This window comes from Podarcis muralis, chromosome Z (assembly GCF_964188315.1).
Source record: "Podarcis muralis chromosome Z, rPodMur119.hap1.1, whole genome shotgun sequence".
Lineage (NCBI taxonomy): Eukaryota > Metazoa > Chordata > Lepidosauria > Squamata > Lacertidae > Podarcis > Podarcis muralis.
This window is the reverse complement of record NC_135673.1, coordinates 46,893,618-46,916,667: the sequence shown is the minus strand read 5'-3', so window position 1 is coordinate 46,916,667 and position 23,050 is coordinate 46,893,618. Positions and strand designations below refer to the sequence as shown.

The following is a 23,050-nucleotide window of genomic DNA, read 5'->3' as shown; positions in this document are numbered from 1 at the left end:
AGCAGCTGCTACTCAGTCTAATACAGCTAGCTCTGATTGCTCTCACCCAACCCGCTACTACTTTGTGAGGGGATTAAATACACAACATCCTACTTTTAAAATGTTGCATTCAGTGTTAGGTTTATCCTTCTCAAGCACAAATTCAGTGTTCATATGGCCACCTCTCTCTTTGTGATCAGCAACTCCTTCTCCCTAGCCACTTACTCCAATCTGAAAGTGGCTGGCTTCGGTCAGTGAAATACTATATAACTAATGATACTGCCACCAGCCTTTGCATCCCTCAATCTTTCAGCAAGGATCTAATTAAAGACAGGTAACCAACAACCACAGCTCTGCCAAAAATACTGTAAATGGGTCCCTACTCCTAGACAGTTCTTGAGCTTCAAAACCAAACATTTATCACAGGCATTGAATAGCCACTGGTTTTGGAAGGGAAAGACTGTGTACTGTGTAACAAATTATCTTTGGGAATAGCACAACTACCATTCAAACACTACCAAGTCCCACAACTCACATCAAATTTGCACCAAGCACGACCACTGGCTACACCACCCACACACTTGGACGCAGGCCACACACTAATCCCAATTGCAAGGACACAGCTTTCCAAGAAAAGGCGACACCTGTTGCCTTTATGTGCAGTACACAGCTTGAGCCTGGCACAAGACAAAGGAGGCACTGCTCCTGACAATGCAAAGGCTATTCATGGGCGCAGTGATCCCCTAAGAAGCTCCTTCAGCTCATTGCCATTGGGTGCTACTTCCAAATACAGGAAAACCTGTAGAACCATCCGTCATCCCTACTGGCTGCCACTGGCCTCTCTTACAGAGAAGCTCTTTTAACTCCAGCCTCAGTTAGCCACCTATAATCCTTTGCAGCCTGCCCTCCCTCCAGCTTGCCATGCTTACAGGCAACCTATTCTGCCATGGGTTTTTTAGAACAGATTGAAAGGGGACTTGCAGAAGGGCGAGACTGCCTCTCAGGCCCAAGCAAGCCAATTTGTTTCCTCCCTCTCAATTTGTCCCTTCCCTGGGAGGAAAAGAACATAGCTCAGTGACCAGCAGCTGCCACTCAGCACCAAGCAGGCATTTGGCTGATTAACGTCCTGTGGCCTTTTAAATGTGTTTGGGGGGGGGGGGGCATTGGTTTGTTTTTATCTTATTATGTTTTCTGGTGCTCTCATTTTGTATTTCTGTGTTGTGAATTGCCCTAGGATTTTCAGATGAAGGGCAGTATACAAATTGAATTAATAACAATAAGCAAAACTGAGCCAGATAGACCAATGGTCTGACTCGCCACAAGGTAGATTTCTATTCTCCTTTAGGGGCACCAGCTGGCAGAGGGCGAGTAACCATATTCACAACAGCCATGCTTTTTATTTTAGATATATATATTTTTAACTACCCATCAGTGCAGTGTTGCAGCTAAGCATCCCCAATGAGGACTTCAGGGTCCAAATCACTCACCTTATTTGCTGGGGCTACTCGCGCCACGGGTGAAAGAACCCTTTATTTCAGCCCAGCCTACCTCGCAGGGCTACTGTTAGGGCAGCATTTGGAGAGCCGCGCGGGGTGGGAGAGAGAGAGAGGCGGAGATAAAAGGAGAGATATGCCGCCTCAACCTTCCCGAGGAGTAAGGAAGGAGTAAGAAAGGCAGGGTCCGCCGCAAAATGACTGTTAAGTAATTAAATCCACCTTGGCGGAGCAGGGGGAGGGGCGCTCGAATCCCTCGCCAGCATGTGCCGCCCGCCCCCTTCCCGCAAACGCCTGGCTTAACAGGAACAGCTTTAGCATTATTATTATTATTATTATTATTATTATTATTTTACACACACCCTTGAGCCTGAGGGAGCTCGCCGGCGCTTCGCCTCAAGGGAATAAAGGAGCCACCGCCGGGGCCATCTGGCCACAGTCCGTGAGGAGCGGTCAGTTTCAACGCTAACACTAGCGCCCCCTCCCCCGCCAGGGAGGGGGGCCAGCCGGTCACTCGCCTCCCAGGCTACCCTGTGGGGCGCGCACTCCCCCCCCCCCCCGCCGTCTATTTCTTCACTTACAACAGGAGCGGGGCTTCTTTTTTCAAAAAGGGATCCTCCTTTACCTGCCGCGGCGCCTTCCCGCATCTGCGGCAGCTCCTCCCACCCGCCGCCCAGCCCACCCTACCCTGGCCGGGCCCCTTATCGCACAAAGCGAAGCCACCCGCACGGGCGGGAACGCCGAAGCCCCGCCTCCACAGCCGGCTTCGTCCAACTGGAGGCCCAGCCCTCCCCGCTCTGTCCAGTCGCGGGAGGCCTTCCCTCAATGCAGGCACCGCCCTCCCGTGTGCCGAGCCTTCGCCCAATCACCGCGCGAGCTCCCTCTGAGGCCTGCCCCCCGGCCCAATCGCAAGCCCGCGCTCCCCTCACACATGTCCCGCCCGCCGGTTCCGAGATCCTCCAGGAACCAATCCCAACCCCGCCGCAAAGCCGCCCCGCCCTCCTCCTCCAAGTCCCACTTCCGATACTCCGCTTAGCGCTAAGGTCACCGTCCCTGCTTCTCACCTCAACCTCTGACTACTGACCCACCGATTGGCACCGCCCCTGCCACGTCAATCAATATTTTCCCTCCAATGACCGCCTGCGCCTCTGCAATTGCTAGCGCCTATCGTCCAATAACCCTGTTGCATGCTGTGTCCGCAGACCGTTTCCCCCCACATTGGATGCGTATTAATGCAAAAAAAGGGGGGTGGGAGGTAAAGGACCCCTGACAGTTAAGTCCAGTCGCGAACAATTTTGGGGTTGCGGCGCTCATCTCGCTTTATTGGCCGAGGGAGCCGGTGTACAGCTTCCGGGTCATGTGGCCAGCATGACTAAGCCGCTTCTGGCGAACCAGAGCAGCGCACGGAAACGCCGTTGACCTTCCCGCCGGAGCGGTACCTATTTATCTACTTGCACTTTGACGCGCTTTCGAACTGCTAGGTTGGCAGGAGCAGGGACCGAGCAACGGGAGCTCACCCCGTCGCGGGGATTCGAACCGCCGACTTTCTGATCGAGAAGCCCTAGGCATACACACAAGCTAATGGGAGATGGTTGCCACCTTTTATTTTTTTTGCACAGCTCCTGTGCAACTGTTAGGCAGCAAGCAAATAAAGCGAGAGATGCAGTTTCCCCCAGGATTCATTTGCAAGCCTCTGGAAAGCTTGACCTGTGGAACTTCTTCCTGCTATACAGCTGTTTGAGGGACTGAAATCCCCATCAAGGTGGGCCAGGGGAAAGATGGCAACTCCAAACCCCCCCCCCCTCCACTGAATCATTAAAACAGGCCTCGCTGCCTCCTGTGCAATATGACTCCAAAGTCCAATTATTGGTGCTGTTAATAAAGTTTCAACGTGAAGCACTTCTTATTCATAGTGTCACCCCTTCCATCGCACATGTTTATCAAAAGCATTTTTATCCCGTTTCTTCATACCAAAACACAAATTCCATAACATAGTTGTCAACTTACAGATTTGAAAATAAGGGAGCAGCAGCCAAAATAAGGGATTTTGACTTAGTTTATGCAGAAATCCCGCACTCATGGAGCCATGCTGCTTTGGCTGCGACTGACTGTGTTTTGCAGGGGGTTGGACTAGATCAGTGTTTCCCAACCTTTTTTGGGCAAAGGCACACTTGTTTCATGAAAAAAATCTCGAGGCACACCACCATTACAGCCCCGTGACGTCAGCGCGCAGCGTCACGCCGGGAGGGACATGAATTGCTAGCAAATTACATAATCACCTCCTTGAGGGCTGGCTCATCTTCTCCGAAGGCAGAACCCCATTAATTAACAGCACAGACTCACACCATAGCCAAGACGAGGGGGGAAAACCTCAGTCATGCACAGTCATGCACATGTGGGGGCTAAATGAGGACGAAGACCAGGCAGAGAGCAGGGTTCAAATCACCCCACCTGGCCAGGACAATCCCTGGGTGCTCCCTTGGGCCACTCGCCTGACCCACCTCGCAGGGCTGTTGTTGCGAGGATAACACGGGGAGAACCACGCGCGCCCCCGGGAGCTCCTTGGAGGAGAAAGCGGGCGATGAATGCAATGCACGAAATATATGAGAGGCGACCAGGTTTTGCAGGTGAGGGGCCCCCGCCAGCCTCCGCTTCCAACACCCGGCGCAACGACGCCGAAGTTTCCCCCCGGGCTCGGCTCGGGGAGCAGCGCTGCTCCCCCCCGGCTCCCCTTCGCCCTCCCGGCTCTCTCTGCTGCCCACTGGGGACCCCCCTCACCTGCCAAGTCCGTAGCGCCGGTGGAAGTTGCATGCATGCATGCAGGGCGCCGCGTTGCCGTTGCATTGCACTGCACTCCATGCAACGCCTGCACGCATGCATTGCCTTGCACGCCCGCCAAGGGGTCTCCCCGCGGTCCGATGCGTCCCCTCCGGCGCGGATGCAGCATTGCAAAAATACCCCCCCCCCGACGCAGCCCTACCTGGGGGGCAGCCTCCGCCTCTGCCGCTCCGCCTCCGCGGGGATCCCCGGCCTCCATCCTGCCGCCCGATCTCCGCGGGGGCGCAGGCAGGCTGCGCGGGGTCTGCGCGGGGTCTGCGCGGAAGAGCCCCTGCCCGCCCGGCCGCCGCCGCCGCGCTCATTCCATGGCCGGGAGAAGAGCACTTCAAACAAAACGCCCGGCCCGCCAGGCCACGCTGGGAAACGTAGTTTGCGCACCACGCGCGGGCGCGGAGCCCAAGGGCGAGGGGACTACGGATCCCGGCAGCCCCCGCGCCGGGGACGGAGGGGGAGAGGCCGGGTGCAGGGATGGAGGGACGGGTGGGCGAGCGAGTGAGTGAGTGGCAGCCGCCAAGCCTTGGCCGAGAGCCAGGAAGAGCCTCCCCGGAGGAGGAGGAGGAGGAGGAGGGAGGCGCAGAGCAGGAGGGAGGGAGGGAACCCCAGGGGTCATCTAGTGACGGCGTCCCAATCGAAAATTTGACTTTAAAAAAAAAAATAATCTTTCAATTTTTTAATTTTTCCCGCGGCACACCAGGCAACATCTCGCGGCACACTAGTGTGCCGCGGAACAGTGGTTGGGAAACACTGGACTAGATGATCCTAAAGGTCTACAACTCCCACCAAAGAAGAGTGGCAGACAAAACTGACGTAGAGGTGGCAAAGCTTACAGGCAGAATTAGAAACCAGGAAGAGGACCTCTTTAATAAGGAATGGGGAAAGTTTATAATTTATTTGAAACACTATTGGAAAGAGTTACATACATTGGTAGGATTGACAGAAAACTTGTAGTAAAAATTTGAACTATGGATGGACAAATGATTTATAAAAATAGAGTTATGAAAGGGATGCAGAGGGGGAAATCACTACATTAAGATGCTGCACTGGTTGGAGGGTATGCTAAGCAGCACATCGGGGCTGCCGTCGTCCTGGCGTGAGGAGTTCCATCGGCCCTTCCCTGCCTGAGAGAGAGGGGGAGAGACTCTCGCCCAGGCTGCCCCAACCCGGCATGAGGCGGTTGCGGTGCCGCGGCGGCTGCTGAAGCGCCACCCTTCTGTGTCTCTCCCCATCCCCTCCTCTTCCTCCTCCCTCAGGCTGCCTCCTCAGCCGCCGCCACTGCAGCCCCCGCTGCCACCTATGGCTTCCCCTGGCAGCGCGGCGGAAGTCTCTCAAGAGCAGGGCTGCCTGCCCGCCGCCACCCATCTCCTCACGACGCGCCCCTGAGGGGGAAAAGGAAGAGACGGAGACGCGGCAGCTTGTGAGCGCTCTCTCTCGAGGCGGAGGACCCCAAGTCACTGCTTCCCTCCCGAGCTGGGCGAGCATGAAACCCAGGAAATTTAAGGGACATCATCAATCTGGGACAGCAGCAGGAAACGGTACTGGGATAAGGGAGTTTCCCACCAAATAAGGGACGGTTGACAGCTATGTTCCAAAACTCATAAGTAAACAGGGGGGGGTGCGGATACTCAACTCTAAGCAAGAGCAAAGGATCAGGCACAACATCTGCAAAACACATGGCTCAGGGCTGGTACAAGACATTTTGGCACCTGAGGTGAACCACAAAATAGCACACACCTCTCTCCAAGGAATAAGGGACGAGTGAAGGTCTACACTCGGAACAAGGGGAGAATAAAGACCAAGATCTGCTGCCCCTGTGGATCCTGCCACCTGAGGCGGTTGCCTCACCTTGCTTAATGGGTGGCCCGGCCTCTATATGGCTGAATTGTAAAGACCCTGAGGGACCAAGTACATTCTCCAGACAGGGGTCACAGAGACAGGAATGAACAATTCCATGAAAGATAAAGCTATCTGGGGCTATTAACTGAGATCTTTGTGTTTCGCTCCATCGTTGGAGGCAGTATGCCCCTCAGTACCGGAATCACAAGTCATCGGAGCCCTCTGGTCCTGTCTGCAGTCTTCCAACAGGGATCTGTTTGTCCACTTGAAACTAGGGTGCATAACTAGAAAGGCCTTTGGCCTCAACCAGCAGCCAGGCTTTCCTTAAGTTATTTAACCTGCAGCCCCACACCTTGCAGGGCGCATGCAGTGGTGGGCCATACACCACTTTTTAATTTTCATTTCTGTTTTTGGATCAGGTCTTCTGCTTTTCAGATCTCACTCCTAAACACACAGACACTTCCTGCTGAAGAGGAAGGGCAGATGTGCTTCCCAAAGCAACCACTGCAGAACGCCTGATAGGGAACTAGAGTTGCAGAAGGAAGCCTCTCAAGTTCCTGACTCAAAGAAGGTGGCAGGAAAAGATTAAAAAGCAAGCCAGAGCAGGTTCACACAGTCCACGTTTAAAGCATGGAGGGGGAAAATAGGCATACTGTCCCCATCCCCACTAACCCCCCTGGCCTATCACCCACTATTCCAACACACGGCACAAAACCTCCAGATTAAAATATGGCAAGCCAAAGTCCTACACTGTCTAAAAGACTTCTACAAAAACACAAGAAATACAAGACAAGCTAGGGGACACGCGAGTACCTTGGCTAGCACACCATCAACTACATGCCATGTTAAACAATCCAGCAGTAAAATCAGCAGCCACTGGACCCTTGATCAGCTTCGAAAACATTCTCCTGACAGAAGGGGGCACGGCAAAGGGATTGTTTCCACAATATACAAAATGCTGCTCCAAAATCCCACAACACCCCTTGACACAATCAAACAACAACGGGAGCACAACATAGGATATGAAATTAGCCCCACTCAATGGACCAGAATGTGGTCTAAACCTCCCTTTGTCCATATCAGCCAAAAGAAGGAAACTCACTCTGAAACTCACAGGTGGTACTTAACACCACGGAAACTGGCATTGATATGCTCAAGAATCTCACTAAGATGTTGGAGAGACTGCACCTCTACATGTGGTGGCAATGTCCTAAAATCCAACCCTTCTGGATAGTAGTCCTTCAAGAGATATGCAAAATAACTAAACTGGTATTAGAAGTCACCCCAGAACTGGCCCTATGCAACATCATCCAAGTTAATAATGCCCACTCACATTATAAAGAGCTCATAGCCCACCTACTCTCAGCAGCCAGAAGCCTCATAGCCAGACACTGGAGAGATCTGTCAGGAGTAAACATGAGCCAATGGTATCAAATTGTATGGGAAACAGCCTTACAGTGGTACCTTGGTTTTCGAATGTAATCTGTTCCGGAAGACCGTTCGAGTTCCAAAACATTTGAAAACTGAAAACTCAATACGGAAACCTCAAAACAGAAAGCCCAAACAGGAAGTCACCTCAGAAGTTCGACTTCCAAGGTGCGTTTGAAAACGGAAGCATTTACTTCTGGGTTTATGGTGTTCCGAGTTCAGAAACGTTAGTCAACAGAGACGTTAAAAAACCGAGGTACCACTGTACTAGAAAAACTAACCAATAAACTGAAACTGACATGGGGACAAATAGAAGAGGACGCCTTCAAGCCAGTATGGCTCCCCTTTATCACATACACAGCACAACAAGACGACAATAATCATACGAATCAATCTGGCTTACCTGACTCAACAAGCCCCGCCCCCGTCACAAATGCAAGCAAACCCCACTGCAGCCAACCACAGACAACCAACCACCAGTGGTGGAGCTTCATGCGCCAGCACCAGGGGGGCAGAGAACAGGTGGGGGCGTGGCTGCTGTGCGTCCTGGGGGTGGGGGTGCACCGCCCTGGGGGTGTGGCACGCTGCCTGCAGGGGCGTGGTGTCCAGCGCGGGCGGGGGGGCAGCCGCGATGGCACCCTACCAGGATCACGCCACTGTGGGCGATGCGCTCCCCCCACACTCCCCTTCCTCCGCCAGTGCCAACCACACCCTGGGCCCCCAACCTCTTACACTACCAAGGAAATGTAATAAATGAATAGAAAGAGAACCTACCCAGCTGACGCCGACACAAAATGTCACATGTACACTATACAAAAGAATACGAGCCTCACCACCCCACCCCTCGTCTCCCCACTCTTCTTCCCCAACATTATATGGTACTCAGCACTAAGGTCTCACAGCAAATGTAACTGATTTATAAGAAAGAATGTGCAACCTGAAAAAGACATGTACTTTTGTCAACCAAGAAAATATTTAATAAAAATAAATATAATAGTAATAACAACAACAACAACAACACAAGCCAGAAGTGATGTTCAGCAACACCAACCTTGTGGTGCGGTTACAGCTAGTGATCTCTGCAGAAACTGTGTGGAAGAAGTCCCCACCCATGAACTGATGGGCAAGGGAGTTCAAGGCTGCTGGTTCAGCTCTGTGCCATTGACTTCCCTGTGGAGAAATCCTTGCAGGAAGCAGTCGAGGCAAAGTTGTAGAGAAGTGATTTCAACCCTGCTTTCTTCAGGGACTGGCAACCTGGCTGAGCTTGCGGGGGGGGGGGGGGGGCTCGGATAAGCAGTCGAGGCAGCAGTGCCTCTACCTGCTCTTTTTCAGTATCACAAATGGAGAAAATGGTTATGAAGGATTAATTGGGACCTGTGCCAATAGTTCCCCATCCTGAGCTACAGAGATCCAACCTTATTTTTCCAGCCTAGGAACAAGCAGTGTGATTACCAAGGCCAACGTCCACATCCCCACTGCCAATCTTGCCAGTTCCTCCTTTCAACAAATCTCAGGCACTGCAGAGACTCCATGTTAAAGAGCCCAGGGTTAAAATCCCCACTCAGTCATGAAACTCACTGGGTGACCTTGGGCTATTCCCTGCCTCTCAGCTTAACCTACCTCACAGAGTTCTTGTGGGGAAATGTTGGGAAGGATAGAGTTCTGTGCACCACCTTGAGCTCCTCGGAAGGAAGGTGGGATAGGAATGAAATAAGCCAGCAAATCCTGACTTTGAGGCATTCTCACCCAGCGTTTGCCAGCCCAGAAGCCTGGCTGTCCTCTCAGAACTTTGGCCGAGTATGACTTGGCACCAGGGCACACAACTCAAAGGGAGATCCTGGTTCTCGTGAAAGGCTCAAGGGGAGCAGGTTGGAGCGGGTCCCCCCTGGGAGTTTCCTACCTTCAGGCCTGTACTGGGCTACAATGGTGACCGTCTGCCCGGCCCTCTTCAAGGCAGCCGCCGCTTGTTCATGGGTCGCGTTCCGGAGATTGACGCCATTCACCTGGACAAACAGACCCCGCCTCTGTCAACTCACCTTGAAAAGGGGAAGCTGGTGCCACCTGCTCCTCCTATGATGGCACTGCACACTTATTTCCCACCATGCAACATTCCACCCCTCCCCCCCGCCCTGCGACAGCCACAGCCCCACACCAACCCTCTCAATCCCCCATAGCTGCACATCCCAGGCCCCTCCTGCATCCAAAATGCTGGGAGCAACTTGTCTCAGGTGCTCAGCTGCATGACAAATGCCACAGCTTCTCAGGAAGTGAAAACCAGACCTGGCCAAGCTTGGTTGTTTCTTCCTGGAGGTGGCCTCCCTGGCCTCTGCACACTTTCGGTGCATTTAAGGGGCAAGCGTTACGCTGCAGGGCCCCACACGCAGGCTCCATTGAAGCTCAAGCTGGGAGGTTCGGCTGCGTGTTGGTTTTTTCCCTCCCTCTTCTGAGAGTGAAGAGGAAGCAAGCTTCCACAACGCTGGGCTGGGCTAAGCCAGACCGGTCTGGTGAGCTGCTCTGTGTGGGCAAAGCCGCTCTGTGTGGGTTAACACCTTAGTGCCTGGGGCAGAATCTCTCCAGTCCTGGAGAAGGGCTGGAGGATAGGTTGGGGGGTGGGGGAGGCAGGTGTTCCCACCTGCTTGCTTCCCAGTTCAGAGGTCAGCAGCAACTGTGTACCAAAGCCCAGAGAACTCTCCAAATCCACCTCCTTGCATTAAATAAGACCTCAGAGCAACACCAGTAAAGGGGCCTCATGTTCCACTCACCGATAGGATGCGGTCTCCACGCCGCAGCTCCCCACTCAGGTCCGCTGGGCCCCCTGCCAGGATGAAGGAGACAAAGATGCCCTCGCCATCTTCACCCCCTACAATGTTGAAGCCCAGGCCTGTGGAGCCTTTATGTAAGGTGATCTTCCGGGGCTCCCTGTAAAGGACAGAAGGCAAACATGAAGAGGATACATAGCCGGGGGCAGAGTCAGGGCCCACCTGAACATGATTCAACATCCCATGTGCATCACACAGTTGGCACCCAACAACTGCTACCCACTCTGAACAATTGGTAGAGCTGCAACCATAACCTAAAATCTCAAAAACGTAGGGCAACACCTTCAATAGGGCAATAAGAGTATTGTCCGTGTGTGTGTGTGTGTGTGTGTGTGTGTGTGTGTATGGGCCAACGGAGTTACATTTTACTTTTCAGAGCAGAAACAAATTGCCAGTATGGAGAATGAACTGGAAAGAGTGCAGTACCAGGAATCTTCCTACCTTTCCATCTCATGGGAAGCTGATACCATTTCTCTGCCTTGACTGGCTGGTCTTATGCATGATCCTATATCCCTGGGCAGTTATGATACGTGCACTCTATAAGTCAGAAAGATTAGTCCCCACTTCTGCACCAAGAAAAGGTGAATTCTGTGTCTGGTGTAAATGATGCAAAGACGTATATTTTGCAGAATATATTCTGCTGCTGCTGCTGCTGCTGCTGGTCGCAGAAGAAAACAAAGTAAAGACACTACCTGTGTCTTAAGGAGAAGGTTCGGGAATGGGAGGTTGGTGGAGGAATAGCTGGCGAGTGGCTATTGTGAGGCAGAATTCCTTTAGGTGCCAGAAATAAAGGAGGGAAGGTGTGGCTTCTCTTTGCAGTCCCTCCAGTGACAGCCTAAAAGGGAGCTGGAAAAACACCCCACCCCTTTCTGAGACCTTCCAGTGCCCTTGTAGGAAATATATAGAAAGCAGAATGCAAGCAACAAGATTCCATCCACCCCTTTGGCATGTAAATCAACAAAGACCAACTCTGGAGTGCCCCCTTTGCTGGCACACGGCCCATTCTTCCCTCGCCCTGATGCATGCAGACTTCCAGCCCTACCCCTTTCACTTTGCAGCCCTCAAAGCTGGAAGCCCCCCATACAACCCCATTGCTCACTAGCTCTGCCTCTTCCTTTCTCTGGACAAATGAAGGTGCAATATTAGGGCTCTGTTACCTTGACCCTCTGTGCAGGTGCCAAGTCCTGGGCTGGAAGAGGCAGGTGTACCCCAGGAGGATTTCTGGAAGCAGCACTGTGTCCAAAGAGCAGCCAACTGACCCCAGGGCTTGTGACCAAGGCTTGGACCATGCCCCTGCTTGCCAACCCAGCAAGGGGCCTCACAGACCCTCCTCCCCAAGAAGAAGTACAGAACAGAGAGCCCTGGTACCTGGTCCTTCTTTTATGCCTGGCAATGGGTTGCTGCTGGAAAGGGCGTTTCCCATAAGACATGGAGGAAGAGACATTGACGGTGATCATAGTGGCAGCTTCTCTGAGTGTGCAGACTGGGGAGCGCAGCAGCAGCAGCCTGCATTTTATCTGAGCTTCTCCCAGCCCTCCCTCCTCTGCCCTGCTTTCAGAGGGGGGGGGGGGCTACAAGAGCCATCATGAAAAGGTTGAGATGAACCAGACTCCAGCAAGCCCATGGTGTTGGGAGAAGGCATGCCAGGAACCATTAACCCCTCCTTCCCTAGCGGTCTTTGTGCCACTCAAATGGAAAAGGTGGGAAATGGAGTTTTTAGGGGATTGTTCTGCAAGCTCCTGCCCTTTCTGAGTGTTATGTACTAAGCTTGGATCCTTGAACAATAGGCAGGTGGGATCCTGGAATGCAACAACTGATTGGCTTGCAGGAGAAGACCAATCAGGCTCCAGGAGAAAGTTAATCAGTCTATTAGGCTGGTAGGATTGTAGAATGCAACAACTGATTGGCTTGCAGGAAAAGACCAGTCAGGCTCCAGGAGGGAAGCAAATGTACCATAAACAAGGCGCTTACGGCTCATGCATACCCGGTGCCAGTGGTCAGCCATGTCCTCGCCACCCTGGCAGGGTCTAAGATTTTTGGCAAGCTGGACCTGGCCCAAGCCTATCAGCAATTGCCAGTGGACGGGGCCACCGCTGAGGCACAGACGATTGTAACACACAGGGGCTCGTTCCATGTCAAGTGGCTGCAATTTGGCCTCAGCGTAGCACCAGGCATATTCCAAAATCTAATGGACTCTCTCCTTAACGGAATTCCCTTATTTGATGATGTGTTGATCGCCGGGGGAGTTCAGGCACCGTCCTGCACCGTTTCTAGACGGCTGGCCTCAAGGTGAAGCGGGAAAACTGTCTGCTAGGAGTGCAACAGGTGAATTTTCCAGCATTTACGATGGACATAGATGGAGTCCACCTGACCGGGGACAAGGTGCGGGCTATTTTAACGCCCCGGCACCTAAGGGTAAGGCAGAACTCAAGGCCTTCTTGGGACTATTGAACTTTTACCATGCCTTCTTACCCCACAAGGCAGTGGTAGCGGAGCCCCTACACAGACTGTTAGACAAGTGGGCCCCATGGGTGTGGGGACAGCGCCAGGAGGCCATGTTCTAAGCAGTCAAAGACCTGCTTGTCTCGAACTCCGTCCTAGCGCACTTTGATGAGAGGTTGCTGGTGGTGCTGGCATGCAACGCCTCGCCCTATGGCGTTGGCGCCATCCTAGGCCACCAACTCCTGGATGGAAGAGAGGTGCCGATGGCTTACTTTTTCCAGACCCTCTCCACAGCCAAGAGGAACTATTTGCAAATAGACAAAGAGGGCCTGGCAATCGTGAAGGGAGTAAAGAAATTCCACAATTTATTGTATGGGTGCCCCTTTACCGTGGTGACCAACCACAAGTCGCTACTTGCCCTACTTGCCCCCGAGAAGCACATCCCTCAAGTAATGTCACCCCGCGTCCTCAGGTGGTTGATTTTCCTCACCGGCTACCAGTATAAAAGGGTCCACCGGCCCAGGAAGGTGATGGGCCATGCGGACGCCCTCAACCAGTGGCGTAGCGTGGGGGGTGCAGGGGGGGCCGGCCGCACGGGGCGCAACATCTAGGGTTAGGGCAAATCCACGGGTTAGGGGGCGCAAATTACTTGCCTTGCCCCGGGTGCTGACAACCCACACTACGCCACTGCCCTCAACAGACTGCCACTACCTGAGACCAGCCCCGACCCAGCACCCGCACATGACGTCATGAGCTTGGAACAGCTTCCTGACCGCCCCATTCAGGCGCTGGAAGTAGAATGCCACTCCATGAAGGACAGGGTCGTCTCCCGGGTCCTGGACTGGGTGTAGCGGGGATGGCCCAGTAGCAACCCCAAACCGGAATTTGTGGGCTATACGGCCCGCAATCATGAACTGTCAGCCCACAAGGGGTGTGTGTTATGGGGAAGCAGGGTGGTCGTTCCCCAGCCTCTTCGCCAAAAGGTCCTCACGAAAGCCCTACATGAAACACACCCAGGGGTAGTGAGAATGAAGGCCCTTGCAAGGAGCTATGTGTGTTGGCCGGGAATGGACGGGGAGATAGAGGCCTAGGTTAAATACTGCCAGACCTGCCAGAAGTCCTGCCCAGATCCCCCAAGGGCCCCCGTCCAACTCTGGGAGTCTGCCCGAGCGCCGTGGTCCCGCCTGCTAGTGGACTTCGCTGGCCCCTTCCAGGGATGGACAACCTTCATTGTGGTGGATTCATACTCCAAATGGCTGGAGGTCACCCTGGTACTGTCCACTTCCACGGCCGCAGCCATCTGAGTACTACGTAGGCTGTTCGTGACCCACGGGTTCCCTGACACCCTTGTCTCAGACAACGGAACAGCATTCATGCCAGAGGAGTTCCAGACCTTCACAATGCAAAGTGCCATCCGGCACGCACGATCGGCACCATTCCACCCCGCCACCAACGGCCAAGCAGAGCACATGGTGCGGATCAGCAAGGACGCCCTCCGCCACATGACGCAAGGGGACTGGAATAATAATAATAATAAATTATTATTTGTACCCCGCCCATCTGGCTGGGTTTCCCCAGCCACTCTGGGCAGCTTCCATAGAAACCAAAAATACAGTAAAATATCACAGATTAAAAACTTCCCTGAACAGGGCTGCCTTAAGATGTCTTCTGAATGTCAGGTAGTTATTTATCGCTTTGACATCTGATGGGAGGGCGTTACACAGGGCGGGCGCCACTACCGAGAAGGCCCTCTGCCTGGTTCCCTGTAGCTTTGCTTCTCACAATGAGGGAACTGCCAGAAGGCCCTCAGCGCTGGACCTCAGTGTCCGGGCAGAACGATGGGGGTGGAGATGCTCCTTCAGGTATACTGGGCCGAGGCCGTTTAGGGCTTTAAAGGTCAACACCAGCACTTTGAATTGTGCTCGGAAACGTACTGGGAGCCAATGTAGGTCTTTCAAGACCGGTGTTATGTGGTCTCGGCGGCTGCCCCCAGTCACCAGTCTAGCTGCCGTATTCTGGATTAGTTGTAGTTTCCGAGTCACCTTCAAAGGTAGCCCCACGTAGAGCGCATTGCAGTAGTCCAAGCGGGAGAAACTAGAGCATGCACCACTCTGGCGAGACAGTCCGCGGGCAGTCTCAGCCTGCATACCAGGTGGAGTTGGTAGACAGCTGCCCTGGATACAGAATTGACCTGCGCCTCCATGGACAACTGTGAGTCCAAAATGACTCCCAGGCTGCGCACCTGGTCCTTCAGGGGCACAGTTACCCTATTCAGGACCAGGGAGTCCTCCACACCAGCCCGCCCCCTGTCCCCCAAAAACAGTACTTCTGTCTTGTCAGGATTCAACTTCAATCCATTAGCTGCCATCCATCCTCCAACCGCCTCCAGGCACTCTCACAGGACCTTCACCGCCTTCACTGGTTCTGATTTGAAAGAGAGGTAGAGCTGGGTATCATCTGCATATTGATGGACACCCAGTCCAAACCCCCTGATGATCTCTCCCAGCGGCTTCATATAGATGTTAAAAAGCATGGGGGAGAGGACGGAACCCTGAGGCACCCCACAAGTGAGGGCCCAGGGGTCTGAACACTCATCCCCCACCACCACTTTCTGAACACGGCCCAGGAGGAAGGAGCGAAACCACTGTATAACAGTGCCCCCAGCTCACAACCCCTCTAGACGGTCCAGAAGGATGTTATGGTCAATTGTATCAAAGGCCGCTGAGAGATCCAGCAGAACCAGAAAACAACTCTCACCTTTGTCCCTAGCTCGCCGGAGATCATCAACCAGTGCGACCAAGGCAGTTTCAGTCCCATGGTGAGGCCTGAATCCCGATTGGAAGGGATCCAAATGGTCCGCATCCTCCAGGCGTGCCTGGAGTTGTTCAGCAACCACGCGCTCAATCACCTTGCCCAAGAATGGAAGATTTGAGACTGGGCGATAGTTGGCCATACTGGCCGGGTCTAAAGATGGTTTTTTAAGAAGTGGTTTAATGACCGCCTCTTTCAGCGGATCTGGGAATGTTCCCTCACAGAGGGAAGCATTCACTATCCCGCAGAGCCCATTGCCCAGCCCTTCCCGGCTTGCTTTTATTAGCCAGGATGGGCAAGGATCAAGGAGACAGGTGGTTGGTTTCACGCATCCAAGCAGCCTGTCCACATCCTCGGGGGTAACAGATTGAAATTGATTCCATGCAACTTGACCAGACAGAGTTCTAGTACTCTCCCGCCCCAACCCTGCTCCCACGGTGGTGTCTAGCTCCTTCCGAATATGAGTGATTTTATCTGCAAAAAACTTTGCAAAATCGTTGCAGGAGATCTTGGGGTCTTTACAAGGCCCCGGTGGTAAAGGTGGTTCCGTTAAATTGCGAACCACCTGAAAGAGTCTCCTGCTACTATTTTCTGCAGATGCAATAGAGGCGGTGAAGAAAGTCTTCTTCGCCATCGCTATCGCCACTTGGTAGGCTCGACGTTGAGCTCTAACCTGTGTCCGGTCAGATTCGGAGTGAGTTTTCTGCCACCGACGCTCTAGCCGTCTCAGCGATTGTTTCATCGCCCTCAGCTCTGAAGAAAACCACGGGGCTGTCCGGGCTCCATGCAATTGGAGAGGGTGCTTCGGAGCCAGACAGTCGATAGCCCTGGTTAACTCCGCATTCCAGCGGGCCACCAGGGAATCAGCTGAATGGCCATCAACATGGGATAAAGCATCCCCTACCACTCTCTGGAAACCATTTGGATCCATTAAGTGGCGGGGGCAGACCATCCGAATTGGTCCCACCTCCCTGCAGAGGGGAAGGGTCGTGGAGAAGTCCAGTTGCACCAGGAAGTGATCTGACCATGGCACGTCTTTTGTTTCACTTTTACTTAGTGTCAGATCACCCACGTCACTAGAGGTGAACACCAGGTCTAATGCATGTCCATGTCTATGAGTTGGGCGAAACTTATTCAGCGACAGCCCCATGGAGGCCATGCTCTCCATGAAGTCCCGAGCAGCCCCTTGTAAGGTCGTGTCAGCATGGATGTTAAAATCCCCTAGGACAACCAAACTAGGTGTCTCCAGGAGAACATCCGCCACGACCTGAAGCAGCTCGGGCAGGGAATCCTTGGTGCAGCGGGGAGGTCGGTACTGGAAGTACTGCCTCACTGCTTTTCTCCTAGCCCAGCATAGTATCCCCAGCACAACGACCGGCCAGAGCCCAGCAGAACTACTCATGGGCCGGTGCCTCACAACAAGACTGGACCGTCTTCAACCTGATAGAGCCCAGGACGAGGCAGCAGTGGGGGAAGGTAGGAACCCCCGGATCTTCCAGCCCCGTGACTCAATGTACGCAAAGAACTTGGGGGCGGGCCCGGCAAGGGTACCCGCCACAGTCACCAGGGCAACTGGCCCCGGGTCGTACGAGGTGCTAACAGAGGGGGGGCAAACCTGGCACCGCCACTGCGATTAACTACGGCGACGATTCCTGGGGGGGAACTGTGAGGAGGGCTGGACAGAGGAATCCCAAGGGGATGAGGCCCATAGAGCATATGCACACAGAATTGTTGGTCCACCAAGCGAAAGGGTCATTTGGGGGGCCTGCCCCCCTCCATTCTCACATTCTTGGGTTTGGGAATCTTTTGTTTCTCCCACCTCTAAACTGTAAACAACCCACCTGCTTCCTGGTCAGGATCCCTAACCCAAACCAAGGCTCCTGAGGGTCACTACAAGGCACAGACCCCTTTTCTTCCTAGCCAGGAAGTTCCACGGTGCCCTCGTGTGGCCAATAGCAATCTGTACAGTCATGTGGCTTTGGAATAAAATAATGGATCTGGAGTCACAGAGATCATGCCCTCCAACTCCAACCTCCCTGTCATGGAATAAGCAGCAATGGCTGATGCCCATCGCAGGGCAGAAAACAGGAAGGCCAAGAGCAAACAGAGGCAGAAGCAGTGACAAGCAGAGCCCAGAGCCAACAAATTTATTTTTGTTTCCATCTTCCGCCCTGCTGAGTTGTACAAGGAGAGCGCAAAGACTGAGGAGAAAGTCCTCACTTTACTGAACCATTCTCCATAGTGAGTCCCCACCTGCTTATCTTCACAGTCATTCATGGTCTTGCCCATCCTCTCTAGAGGACTGTTAGCCCTCAGAAGAAGAGCCTCTGTCCCTTCTGGGTAGAAAGCAGTGTCTGGAACACAGCGGGGTGCAATAAAATGTTGGCTGGTGTACCTTTGTTACTGTAAAACTGCTTGGAACTTTTTGGGGAAAGCAGCATGTACCGTATTTTTCGCTCTATAACACGCACCTGACCATAACACGCACATCGTTTTTAGAGGAGGAAAACAAGGGAAAAAACATTCTGAATGAAACAGTGGATGTATCATTTTTGTGCTTCATGCTGTGGCCACAGACATGTGATCTGATGGTGAATTTGGGGTGACCCAATGCAAAAATCCTGAGAATTCCTGTGGATCCATGCTTTGTAACCACGATTTTGCACCATTGCAGCCCCAGGCAACAGTGGGTGCGTGATTTTTTGGGTGCAGGCTGTAGCCATGGACATGCTATGTGATCTGATGGTGAATTTGGGGCGACCCAATGCAAAGATCCTGAGAATCCCTGTGGATCCATGCTTTGTAACCACATTTTTGCACCATTGCAGCCCCAGGCAACAGTGGGTGCGTGCTTTTTTTGGTGCAGGCTGTAGCCATGGACATGCTATGTGATCTGATGGTGAATTTGGGGTGACCCAATGCAAAGATCCTGAGGATCCATGTGGATCCATGCTTTGTAACCACATTTTAAGTGGGGAGCGAAGGAAAAACAAAGAAGGGACATGAGAGGGGTGTGCAGAGAAGCAGCTGGCTAAGAATGCTGGAGAGGGATTTAACGGGTGGGAGGAAAGAAAGGCAAAAGTTCCCCCCCAAGCCAGCCATCTCTCTCTCTCTCTCTCTCTCTCTCTCTCTCTCTCTCTCTCCCTCCCTCCCTCCCTCCCTCCCTCCCCCCCTCTCCCTCCCTCCCCCCTCTCTCTCCCTCTCCCTCCCCCCCTCTCCCTCTCCCTCCCCCACTCTCTCTCCCTCTCCCCCAGCAGCACCGGAGCACAGAGAGGAATTAGAAAGAACGACACTCTGCTTGCCTGGAGGGGAGGGGCTTTCCCTGCTCTTTGTTCCGTTTCAGCAATCACAGCAACGAAACAGAGACGGGTGGGCAGTAAGACCCTGAGGCAGAATGCAGGAAAGCAACCACTTCCTCTTTTCAGGTTTCCCTTCTCCGTGACTCGCGATTTGACTTTTGCTTGATTTTTTGGCTCCAAGGACCACACATTCGCTCTATAACACGCACAGACATTTCCCCTTCCTTTTTAGGAGAAAAAATCTGCGTGTTATAGAGGGAAAAATACGGTAAATACTTTAGCAAACAAACAGTTTTGCCCTTATCATAAGCAGATAAGAAAAGATCAATGGCTCAGCATCCAGTTCTCACAGTGGCCACCCAGATGACTGTGGAAAACCCCGAGCAAGACCCGAGCAAAGCAGCGCTCTTCCCTGCTGTGGGAACTGATATTCAGAAGCAATACTGGCCCTGACCTTGGAGGAAGGGCTTAGCTACCATGGCTAGTATCGCCACTATCATTCTGTTTAGCAGTTAAAAAGTGCCTTCTCAACTGTGTAAAATGTTTTCAAATGCATCACCTCAGTAATCTGCATAATCCAACCGTGGGAAACCTAATACGACCCACAAATACTCCCCACCTGTGCTGCAAGGCCATTTCGGCCAAGTCACACCTACCTGCCTTAGACCTGATGACATAAATGAGCCAAACGGAGGTTTGCAGGCACCTGCAAAAGCCCCGCACGGGGCTTTGGAAACCCCGGCAACCAGCCATTCATCAGCACTTTCAAAGTACCGGTACAGGCCTTTGCCCCAACAATTTGATTTCCAACAATGCTGGAGGGAAAGCAGGTTACAGGGCTGCCCTGACTTGCAAGGTTTTTGGGAGGGATGCTGCAGCAATGTGCATTAAGTACTGGGAGCATGAAAAATAGTTGTTTTCCTCATCCACATCCCCATTTTTCAAACATGATGATGAAGCAGTTGAAGAAGACTTCCAGCACTTTGGGGCTGGACCTTTGATGCCTTGTCTGTCCTCCATGACAATTACGCAGCAGAAGATCACGCAGCTTTGCTCAATTTGCATAATACACCCAGGCCACATAATCCACCTTTTCTGGTGCAGGATTCTGATTTTTATTTTCTCAGTGGTAAAGGATACTGAGCCTCACCCCACACTCTCCATTTTGGAGACCCACATTTCTGGAAGCCATACAGCCACCCCACATCCCCAGTCATGCCCCACAGCTGCCTGAACTCATGGGAGAAGCAACAAGAAAAAGGAGGTTAGCAAATGGAGCAGGACTCTGCATGCCTCGTTTGCTGCCAAATCAGCTGGAATGGAACTGGCCCTACAAATGTCTATCGGAGAGGAAGTTATACCCATGTTCTTTAGAGATGAACTACCAGGTTCTTCCAAGGGAGAGGCAGAGGAGGTGGGGAAGGGGGTTCTTGCTCACCTGGTGAAGTCCTCATCCCCAATCATATGGCGTGGCACAGGGGAGTAGCGGGCAGGCGCGACCTGGGGTGGAGCAGGGTAAGCTGGCTTGCTCTCCATTCCTCCAAGGTAGCCCAGGCCAGGGTTATGGCTTATGTGATTGTCAGCCAAGGCAGAGAAAGCTAAGGAGACACAAATAAGAGGCATCAGTGAGGCAGAACAAAGGGGGCTGAGGCAGGGCTGTGGTAGGGCTGAGGTGTGGGGTGGGGACCCTTGTTTAGAGCCAAGGCCCTGGCCCCAGGTGGGGAGCCTTCTGAGGCCCACATGGCAGCCATGGACCAGAAGGGAAAAGTTGGCAGAATGACCTTTGTGCAGTAGGCTACATGGCAGTCACCAGAAAAGTGAAAGGCTTCCATGCACTCATATCTCTATTGCCATCCAGGCAAGGAAGAGACATTCCTCCAACTCTACAATCCTATGATTCTGTATTTCCACAGTTCATGGGTAAGTTCCAGGCAGGCAAAGGCATTCAAGCTGGCTGCTGAGCAGATCTGGTGAGAGGTACGTCCTGAAGAGCAGTGGTGTGGCTTAGCTAGAATCCCACAGTCCAGATGGAGAGGTCTAGATGTTCTCCACCTCTAGGCTAAGGGATACTCCAGAGAGCACCCCATCTTTCTCCCCCTCAGTGCCCCAGGACTATAAATTCCCCCTGGTGCCTGTGAGGTCAAGAGTGGGAGACCAGTCTGCCCCCAGTCAAGAGTGGGAGACCAATCTGCCCCCCCCACCTTTTTCCTTGCCTTCTCCTCTTGGGTCTGTGTGGGGGGTGGGAAGCAGTAACTCAGCGCCTGACATGTTCTCTGGTGCAAGAACTGACCCAATACATTTTGGCAGCTGAGGCCGGATCTGTTGTCCCCGTGGCTCCTGCTGCTCAAGGCGATGATTCAACTTGCCTCATGGGTGGGCTGGTCCTGTCCAGCACCTCCTCTAAGGGCAAAGGTTTGCTGATAGGAGGAGGGGCCAGAGACAATCCCAGTACAGGAGGGGCCTTACTGGAAGTGTCTGACAGCACAGAAGCAAAACCTCCCCTTGTGTCGCAGACTAGTTGCACACAGAGGAATGGTGGGAGGCACCAGTTGAGGAACCTCCAGAGGAAGAAGGCTCAGGTAGGACAAGGATGAGTGGTCAGAGAGAGAAGAGGGAGAAGACTGGGAAGAGGGGATGTCAGTAGCTGAAGAGGTAACAGGGCTTAGTGAGCTGGGAGAGTGTGGCAGAAGCAGAGGCTGGAGAGGAGGAGGGCCATGAGGCAAAGATGAATCAGGCTGGTGAAGAAGCCAGGGTGGCTCCCCCTCCTGCTGTGACTACCTCCCCTCCCACCTGGTCTCCCAGAACCCACAGAGGTATGAAGAGGGTGGAGCAAAGAGAGACAAGGCATTGGGAGTCTCAGATTGCTTGGGAAGGGGGAGACGTAGGCAGCTGTGGGAAAGCAGGGCAAGACCTACCAAGAAGAGTTGCTGTGCTCATTAGGCCTGAGCAGATCTTGTTACTAATAAAGAGTTCACTTACTCTGTGTGATTTATTACTGACTTGCTCCTGACACTTTGACATCCCGCTGGGACTCTCCATGGGAACTGATCCCACACTTTCTGGTTCCACAACCACCTCCTCCTTCTCCTCCAGCTCTGGGGCTTCCTGATGCCCTGACAGAACCTGTCCCAACCCACTGGGACCATGCACAGGACCACCAGTTCCCAGCTCCCCCCCTTCTTTCTGATCCAAACACCCACTTCAGAACACCTCCACAGGGCTCATGACACCCTACATGCAAAATAGCTTCTCTTCCACGAGCTCTGACTCCCACCCCAGGAGCAGGAGGCAGGGGAGGGCAGGTACGTACTGCTGGCGTAGTCAGGTGGTGCATACATGTCGTTGAGGTGGGAGCTGCCTGGCTTGGCCACCTTCAGGTACACCATGTCCGAAGTGTTCTTCAGTGCAGCCACGGCCTCCTCATGTCGGACGTCTTGCAGGTTGGTGTTGTTCACCTGGAGAGAGTGGGTATGGCAGGGGCAGGAGAGAGAAAACAGCCAGAGGCTTGTCTATAGGCCAGAAGTGTTGCAGATCTGACAGACTGAGCCAACTGAGATGGGCCAATGAGGAGAAACTTGCTAAATCAGATGCATCCCACAGTGCCCAACTGCAGTAGTGTCTGACTGCCTCTGAGCATGGGTGCTCCATCCCTATCATGGCCAATGACAAACATAACAAAACGACTCCAGTATCCTACTTCCCATGGGCGTATCCAGGGTTTATGTTGTGGGGGATAGGCTTTATGTTGGGCGAGGGCAGAACTGAGTTATCTGTGATGCAATTGGTTAAGTGTTTTTATTTATTTACTTGACTAGGAGGGGCACCTGCCCCCCCAGGCTATGCCCATGCTGCTTCCTGCAGCCGGCAATTGGATGGGCCTGAAGGACCACAGGTCTCCCCAGTTTTACATTCCCAGTTCGGCAGAGATAGACTGCCTCTGAGCATGAGTGTTCCATTGTGAATGAAAAACCTAAACAGAGGCCTGCCGGGATCAGATCATCTAGCTGCCTTCCCACAGTAAACGAACGGATGCTTCTAAGAAGCCATGCCAGGCCGCAAAATGTTTTGGGGTGGCCACACAATTGGCAGGCACTGCCCAGCACCCAGC

The 23,050-nt window shown here is 53.2% G+C and overlaps 1 protein-coding gene across 16 annotated transcripts in view; it reads right to left on the bottom strand.

Annotated features, from left to right (window-relative positions):
• DLG3 (discs large MAGUK scaffold protein 3) overlaps nt 1-23,050 on the bottom strand; it is a 123,210-nt gene that overhangs the window by 33,730 nt on the left and 66,430 nt on the right. For 10 of the 16 annotated variants that reach the window (XM_077922101.1, XM_077922100.1, XM_077922096.1 and 7 more), the window contains 4 exons: nt 22,253-22,397; nt 20,381-20,540; nt 10,334-10,490; nt 9,472-9,574 (listed from right to left, as the gene is read on the bottom strand). In XM_077922101.1, coding sequence (XP_077778227.1) covers nt 9,472-9,574; nt 10,334-10,490; nt 20,381-20,540; nt 22,253-22,397 — 565 coding nt within the window. Of the gene's footprint in view, nt 1-1,466; nt 1,530-1,834; nt 1,855-2,053; nt 2,180-9,471; nt 9,575-9,851; nt 9,999-10,333; nt 10,491-10,831; nt 10,876-11,758; nt 11,903-20,380; nt 20,541-22,252; nt 22,398-23,050 lie in introns of those variants that run through there. The other 6 variants (XM_077922102.1, XM_077922103.1, XM_028715968.2 and 3 more) reach the window with 6 other exon arrangements.